The sequence below is a fragment of the Benincasa hispida genome, chromosome 4 (assembly GCF_027475165.1).
Source record: "Benincasa hispida cultivar pf3 chromosome 4, pf3_genome.v1.1, whole genome shotgun sequence".
NCBI classification, from domain to species: domain Eukaryota; kingdom Viridiplantae; phylum Streptophyta; class Magnoliopsida; order Cucurbitales; family Cucurbitaceae; genus Benincasa; species Benincasa hispida.
Window position 1 is genome coordinate 25,022,364 of NC_143481.1, and position 8,772 is coordinate 25,031,135.

Sequence of the window (8,772 nt, forward strand, 5' to 3'; positions counted from 1 at the left end):
CTAGGGTGTCCTATGCTACCAGTGGTGGAACACCATCCACAACGATGGATCGAAGCCCTAATGACTTGTCCGATGTTAATGGACATTCCTTGGACTAGAAAGTATAGGAGTTTAACCCGATCCTTCGTGACGTTTATGAGCCATAGAACTGGCATCAACTTGGAACATACAAAGGCATGCCAGATTTGGCCAGTGACGGATATACCATCCCTTTGAATCTCACAACCACTCCTCTAGACCCGACCCACTAAACTACCGGACCACATAATGCCTTTATTACCTCCTCCTTGGGGAACTGCTCAGAACAGAACCCACTGTACTCATCATTGAAGTCACGTAGACCATAGGCTTCATTGATGCAAAATGATGAAAAGAAAACCATAATGCCTCTTACCATCGAATAGTCCCTACTATCATCGACGTTGGCATAAAACTCTTTAACTAATGAGACAACCGCCTCGCCAGGACGGGCTGACAAAAACTCCTACCCCCTCTACTCCATAGTAGCAGTGATATGTGGGTAAAAGTTGGCCTTTAGGGAATAAGGCTCTCTCTGGGAACATCTTCCTATAAGACACTACATAGTGGTGTCTATCTAGGGCCCCTTGAGAGCAAAACCTAGGGTGCTCGAAAACTAGATCTTGGTGTTGCCCACACCTACTAGAACTAGCTTCCCTTCTTCCTAATCTCCTAAGACCCATGAAAAAGATTTCTATAAAAAAGGTAAACTCAAAAAATTTGGTTCCTAGATAAACTCTCATAACCCCTTCTCAACTCCTATCCAAAAACCACTTCAAACTCTCAATAACCACACAAAAATTCACTTGCATACAGAAAATCCCAACAATTTATTCATATATTCAAAATCAACGTATCTAAATCTTCCAACCCATTCAAAAGAAGCAAGAATTCATGCAAAATAAAGAAATCTCTTAACAATTCCACAAATATATGCAATAATCAACAAAGAAAGGAAAAATCTTTCCTTGAAGTGGAGAGATAAAAACAACGCTCGAAAACTCGCTAGTTGGAGAAAAACCAACAAAATAATCAATCAACCCAAGGGAAATATGTGGATATTTGGAGGAAAACAATGAGAAAAATGTGTTTATGATGAAGAAAGTAAAGGAAATTGGCAGAACAGGATGAGGGAGGCTTGGGTTGGGAGAAAAAATGAAGAAGAAGATGAAGAGTAAGAGCAGAAACTGCATTTTTAATGTAGTTTTATCTTCACAGCATTGTAACGCTACGTGATAACTTGTAGAAATACAAGTTATTTATACTGTTTTATTTAGATTATGCAGCAAAAAGAAGGAAAAGTTGCATCGACTATATAGAAATTGGCTTAGAAACGCAAAAATTGTAAAGTGTCATAAGCACACCCGCTAACCCTATTGCGATGGCAAAGTGGAATGTCCAAGTCTTTGTTTTGCAAGAAACAGGTCACCGCATGCGACAACCGCTCGAGGACAAAAAATGAACAACCTATTCACACTGCATGCGGCAATCGATCAAGAACGAAAAAGAACAACGCAATTGCAGTGCATGCGACGATCGATCATGGACTCAAACGATCAATGCATTTCCATCGCATGCGGCAATCGATAAAAGATCAAAACAATTACACCGCATGCAGCGATCGATCATAGATGTAAAGAGCGATGCATTCGCAAGGACTTCTGACATTATACAACTTTTCTATTGTACAATTATGACAAATTCATTGTAGAGCAGAGCAGACGTTTCCACCAAGCCATAGCAGGAATTATCAGCTTTTCAGAGTGGGACCACTGATATAGAAGGTGCCAAGGTCTATAAATAGCTTCATCGAATTCAAAGAAAGGAAGCTGGTCTGAAGAGACAATTTATAGAAATTTAGGGAGAAAGACGAGACAAAACCGAGAGGTAAGTCTCTGGAGCAAGCAATTATTTCCATTCCCAAAGAAGAAGCTCTATGCAAAAGATCACTTCTACCTGGAAAACAAGCCTGAGAGAGACGTTTTCCACTCCATTTCTACCACACGCCGATAAGTAAATCGTCTCCAATCGGGATCCATGTCAAGACGTTGAGACTCTTTACATATTTGTTCTCATTTTCTATTCATCTACTGTGTTCATCTCTAAACTTTCATTCACTATCTGTAACAAACGCTTATCTTTAGATTTTAATATCATTATCGTATTCATCATTATTTCACAATTCTTCTCCATACATTCATTATCCATTTTCTTCATCATGTGAAACTAATCCCCAGGGTAAGGGGAAGGATTAAGCGAGTAAGTTAATCTTCGATGAATAAATCGGCTGAGTTTAGCTAAAGCATGCTCGATGACATCTTCACCTGTGAGAGCAAAAGTGAAGATGTTATTCCGCCTCTCGAAAGAAGGTTGGAAAAATACGTTAACTAACACGAGAAGTATTTCCATAGATGGAAATAACCTTGCGTTCACTATGTTCATCCCTGTTTCACCATAGAAATATGGGAACGTGGCCGATCACTGAAAGGTATAAGACAAGGGAAAGCGGAACCTTAGTTGGTTCCAGCATAAGAAAACTTGTCACACGCGAACATTACACGAACACATACTACGAACTCATCTAAGCATCACCGCATATATCACTTAGAATGTAGTATCGCATAATATCATTGTCGCAAAGCGCATACATATATATACATGTATATGTCGTCAGCAACCTAACAAGTTATTGGTGATACACGATTAAGAAAATTTATTACAAGTTTTTGGCGTCGTTGCTGGGGATTGGCAATTTTTGGTGTTGAATATTTTCATGGTATTTTGCAGGACAGATCTCTGTTGTACTGTCTATTTACGCGGAGAATAGGCTGACGGTGTATGAGTACTAGGATTGAACCAGAATTCAAAGTCGACCTACAGATTGAGCGTACCTTTCATGCACGAGCACGCCAGAACCGTATAAGGCAAAGAATGAACATGGCTAACAATAATGATAGGCTCGAAGGGAATCAAGGAATTAATCGGCCGGCGCAAGACCCAGTTTTTCTAGCCGCCGACCACAATATTCTAATGAGGAACTATGTGGCACCGAATTTATATGAATTCTTGCCCGGAATTGCAAGACCCACGTTGGAGGAGAATGTAAGATTCAAAATTAAGTCGGTCATGCTACAAATGATCCAGAATGCGGGCCAGTTTGGAGGTCTACAAGGAGAAGACCCACATGCACACTTGACCAACTTCGTAGAAATGTGCAATACATTCTCCATTCCTGACATTACTCCTGAAGGTATCAGATTATATCTCTTTCCGTATACACTTCGGGATGAAGCAAAGAGGTGGGCTCATTCATTAGAGCCAAATGAAATCAATTCAAGGGACCAGTTGGTTGAGAGGTTTATGAAGAAATTTTTCCTGCCCGCCATCAACGCAAGAAAACGAAGGGACGTGTTAAATTTTGATCATATGGAAAATGAAACTCTGAGCACCGCATGGATGCGATTCAGAAGATTGATAAAGAACTGTCTGCATATCAAGATTCTCGATTGCGTTCTTATGGAAACTTCTATAATGGCTTGGATAGATCAACGCAAGTAATTGCTGACGCCTCCGCAGCATGAGGGTTCATGGATAAGATGTATACGGAAGCGAAGGTCATCTTAGATCACATCTCGCGAAATATAGATGACTGGATGGATGATGGGTATGGAGGAAGAGGCCTGGAGCGAAGAAAAGCAGAAAGTGCCATTGTACCAGCTGATACAATGACCACATTGGCCGCCCAGAGGGCCGCATTCACCTCGCTCCTCAAGACTATGGCTATTAATCAAGGACATCTCTCTCAAAGTGCAGCGCAAGCCAATGCGCTGATGCAAGTGGCAGCAATAAGCTGCATCCAATGCGGAGAGGGGCACTCGGTGGAAGTCTGCCCACCAAATCCATAGTCTGTATTCCCTATTCACAATAACCTATTCAGCAACACATACAACCCTGGTTGGCGGAATCAACCCAACTTCAGTTGGGGAGGGAACACGACCAGCGGGGTCAAAAGAATCTACAGAACAGTCATTCCGAGAATTGAGGTAATCCTCCGATTTTCCATCATCAGAATCAAAGCCAGGGTAATTATCAGAGTAGACAGCCGCACAACCAATCATCCTCTTTTAACACCTCTTCTAGTACCTCGTCTTTGAAAGCACTATTGAAACAATATATCGAAAAGAACGAGGCAATCATGCAATTGCAAGCTTCCTCCATTAGAAATTTAGAGGTGCAGGTTGGACAGCTTGCGAACGAGCTTAAGAATAGATCACCTGGTATGCTGCCCAGCAGCTCGGAAGCACGAGGACAAAGCGGTAAGGAACAATGTCAAGCAGTGACATAGAGAAGTGGTAGAAAGATGGTCCCCATGCCATCAGTACCAGAATCAGTAGAACGGCCAGAAGACTCAATCACCAATAATGACCACTCAGTTACAAACAACAAATCTACTAGTTTAGAAGCAACTACCTCTACGAAGAATGAATCTCAACAAAACCCAGAACCAAAGTCATCCAAACTCCAACCCCAAGAACACAGAAAGCAAGGGACCTCAAGGAATAGTCAAACGATCAGGAAGTACAGCGGGATCCTCTACCTTTCCCGTCTAGGTTGAAAAAGAAAGATGATAGTAAAAAATTCACGAGGTTCCTGGATGTTCTCCAATAGCTACATATCAACATTCCCTTAGTAGAAGCACTGGAACAGATGACTAGCTATGTGAAGTTCCTCAAGAACATACTCGCCAACAAGAGGAAGATCGGGGAAAATGAAACCGTCGCACTAACGTATGAGTATATTGCACTCTTCCAAAACAACATCCCCAAGAAAATGAAAGATCCAGGGAGCTTCACACTGCCATGCTCGATCGGGGGTAAAGAAGTCAGAAATGCACTATGTGACTTAGGGGAAAGTATCAACCTCATGCCCTTATCAATCTTCAATAAGTTAAACATTGGCAACGTAAGACCCACCACAGTTAAGTTGCAGTTGGCTGACAGATCAATAACGCATCTAGAGGGCAAAATAGAAAACGTACTCGTGCAAGTGGATAAATTCATCTTTCCTGCTGACTTTATTATACTGGATTATGAAGCTGACACTGAGGTGTCGATCATATTAGGTCGCCCATTTCTCGCAACAGGGCGAGCGCTGATCGATGTACAAAAAGGAGAACTCACCATAGAAGTTGACAATCAGCAAGCAAAATTCAACGTTCTCAATGCGTTGAAATACCTAGATGATATGGAAAACTGCCAGTATATTGGAGAACTGCAGGAAGAACAATGGCACGAGTTTGAAGAAGAATCGAAGGAAGAAGACTTTGAGGTTGGCGCAATGCTGGAGGAGAATTGCGCTGCAATACAAACTGACCCAGATTTTGAAACAATAAAGTTATCTGAACGATCAACACAGTGAACTAAGCCATCTTTGGAAGAACCACCCATGTTGGAGTTGAATGCACTACCAGTGCACCTCAAATGTGTTTATTCAGGAGGCAACGACACTCTACCAGTATAATCTATGCCTCACTAAGCAAAGAAAATGAGGAAGCACTTATTCAAATCCTCAAGAAATATGTGAAAGCCTTGGGATGGACCTTAGCAGACATTCGAGGGATCAGTCCCTCGTATTATATGCACAAGATCTATCTTGAAGAGGGAAAAACAAGATCCGTAGAGAGGCAGGTCGTTTGAACCCTGCCATGAGGGAGGCTGTCAAGAAAGAGATTGTGAAGTGGCTTGATGCAGGTGTCATTTACCCCATATCTGATAGCTGCTGGGTAAGCCTAGTGCAGTACGTTCCAAAGAAAGGGGGCGTGACAGTCGTCACCAACAGTAAAAATGAATTAATTCCAACCAGAACAACCACGGGGTGGAGAATATGCATGGATTATCGCAAGCTAAATTTGGCCACAAAGAAGGACCATTTTCCACTACCGTTTATTGATCAAATGTTGGATCGACTTGCAAGGAATGAATTCTTTTGCTTTCTTGATGGCTATTCAGGGTATAACTAGATTGCAGTTGTGCCGAAGATCAGGACAAAACAACTTTCAGATGCCCATTCGGCACATTTGCGTTCTGTCACATGGAATTTGGACTCTGTAATGCACCAGACACCTTCCAAAGGTGTATGATGGCCATTTTCTCAGATTTCCTGGAGGAGTCAGTCGAGGTGTTCATGGATGACTTTTCGATTTTTGGCAACACCTATGAATCGTGTTTATCAAATAAGGAAAATTTTTTTAAGAGATGCGTTGAAAAAAATTTGGTTTTGAATTGGGAGAAATGCCATTTTATGGTAGAAAAAAGGAATAGTGCTAGGTCACAATATATCAAAGGCAGATTTGGAAGTGGATCAAGCAAAAATTGACGCAATATCCAAGTTACCACCACCAATCAATGTAAAAACACTTAGGAGTTTTCTGGGACATGCGGGGTTCTATTGAAGATTCATCTGCAACTTTTCTCAAATCACAAGACCCCTAAGTGCACTCCTCGAGATTGACCGTGAATATGATTTTAATGATGCATGCGACGAAGCGTTCCACAAGCTGAGAAATGCACTCATCACCGCACCAATTCTGGTAACGCCGACTGGATGCAACCGTTTGCACTGATGTGTGATGCAAGTGGATATGTAGTGGGCGTAGTCTTGAGCCAACGAAAAGACAGAGCTTTGCATCCTATCTATTATGCCAATAATACGTTGAATGATTCACAAGAAAATTATACAACCACAGAAAAAGAAATGCTCGCAGTAGTGTTTGCCCTGGAGAAATTTCGGTAGTACCTGATTGGATCAAATGTAGTGGTGCATACTGATCATTCTGCGATTAAATACCTCACGATGGAAAAGGACGCAAAACCAAGACTGATTAGATGGGTATTACTCCTGCAAGAATTTGACCTAGAAATCAAAGACTAGAAGGACACTGAGAACCAAGTCGCAGATCATTTATCACGATAGAAAATTGCGAGGTTCAGAAGAAAGAGAGAGAGATTGAAGAGATTCCCTGACGAGCAACTTATGACAGTATGCATTAATGTCCCATGGTATGCGGACATTGTAAACTTCATAGTTGTGGCCAAGTACCCGAAGACTATTCATACCAGTAGAAGAAGAAGTTGAGACACGAAGTCAAGTTTTATTTTTGGGATGACCCATTCTTGTATCGACTTGGGCCTAATCATATTCTGCGTGGATGCATTCCTGAGTACGAAACCAAGCACATTTTAGAACTTTTTCATGAGTCCCCTTATGGAGGACATTTTGGGGGGCAGCGGACTGCCGCAAAAGTTCTACAAAGCGGCTATTTTTGGCCAACGCTATTCAAGGATGCCCATACCCATGTTTTGTAATGTGAAAGTACTAGAGAACAGGGAACATGTCTAGACAGGATGAAATGTCTTTGACTTCGATCTTAGAAATTGAACTGTTTGATGTATGGGGAATTGACTTCATGGGCCCATTTCCGCCTTCAGAGGGTCATCAATATATTTTGGTTGCGGTTGATTATGTTTTAAAGTGGGTTGAGGCCATCGCATGCGTTAAAAACGATGCGGCCACGGTGACAAAATTTCTCAAGAAAAACATCTTCACGCGATATGGAATGCCACGTGCATTAATTAGTGATGAAGGCACACATTTGATCAACCGCATCATCACCAACCTATTGATCAAATTTAATGTTAGCCATAGAGTTGCAACTGCGTATCACCCATAAACCAATGGGCAGGCAGAAATCTCCAACAAAGAAATCAAGACCATCTTCGAGAAGGTAGTCAGTACCTCCAGGAAAGATTGGTCACCCAAGCTTGATAAAGCACATTGGGCATACAGACTGCCTTCAAAACTCCAATCGGTTTGTCCCCATATGCCTTGGTCTTCGAAAAGACTTGCCATCTACCTCTCGAGCTAGAACATAAGGCAATGTGGGCAATTAAAAAGCTGAATTTTGATCTGTTAAATGCTGGGGAAGTCTAGAAGTTGTAGTTGAATGAGCTAGTTGAGTGGCGAATGAATGCCTATGAAAATGCCAAGCTTTATAAAGAGAGAACCAAGAAATGGCATGATGACCACATAAGAAAGAGGATGTTCTTCATGGGTCAACAAGTACTTTTATTTAACGCACGTTTGTGATTGTTTCCAGGAAAGTTGAAGTCCCGCTGGTCTGGGCCATTCTACATCAAGACTATCTTCTCCTATGGCATAGTGGAGTTAACAAACGAGGATGGAAACAGTGCATTCAAAGTCAATGGTCAACGGATTAAGCCTACTATGGGGGCAATGTTGAACGACGCATAGAGACCATCGACTTAGGCAAGCAAGACTGATCGCTTGCAGGGATGCGATTGGGGTAACTCTGAAGAACCTTCTTTAAACAGCATCCCTACCACTATCTTTACCGCTTTCTTTACTGCTTTGTTATTGGGTTATTAAAATTAGTTTATTGCTTACATTAATTTAGTTTCATGCTTAGTTGAATTTATTTCCATTCCAGTCTCAGTTTGCGTTGATCTCAATTTTCTGTGAATGAATGTTATAAATGAACACCGCAACGTCTTAACTATTTGGCTTTGGGATAAGCGTTGTGATGTTGGTGATACCATAAATAACATCAGGTATGCATTGCGATGACAGGTGTATTCTGCGCTATTAGGTACACTATGCGTCGGTCTTCCAAAAATGCATTGCGTTGACAGATGAGTGCGCTTGTATGTACATTGTGCAAATCCTCCGCAAATGCAC

The 8,772-nt window shown here is 41.6% G+C and overlaps 1 protein-coding gene across 1 annotated transcript; it reads left to right on the forward strand.

The window, feature by feature from the left end:
* Positions 1-4,725: 4,725 nt before the first annotated feature.
* Positions 4,726-5,436, forward strand: LOC150036596 (uncharacterized). The gene has a single exon (XM_090313183.1). It carries the CDS (start codon positions 4,726-4,728, stop codon positions 5,434-5,436), a length of 711 nt encoding a protein of 236 aa, XP_090169309.1.
* Positions 5,437-8,772: the final 3,336 nt, after the last annotated feature.

Bases quoted from the DNA above. Each gene is read 5' to 3' on its own strand.
- LOC150036596 (XM_090313183.1), top strand. From the start codon at position 4,726: ATGACTAGCTATGTGAAGTTCCTCAAGAACATACTCGCCAACAAGAGG.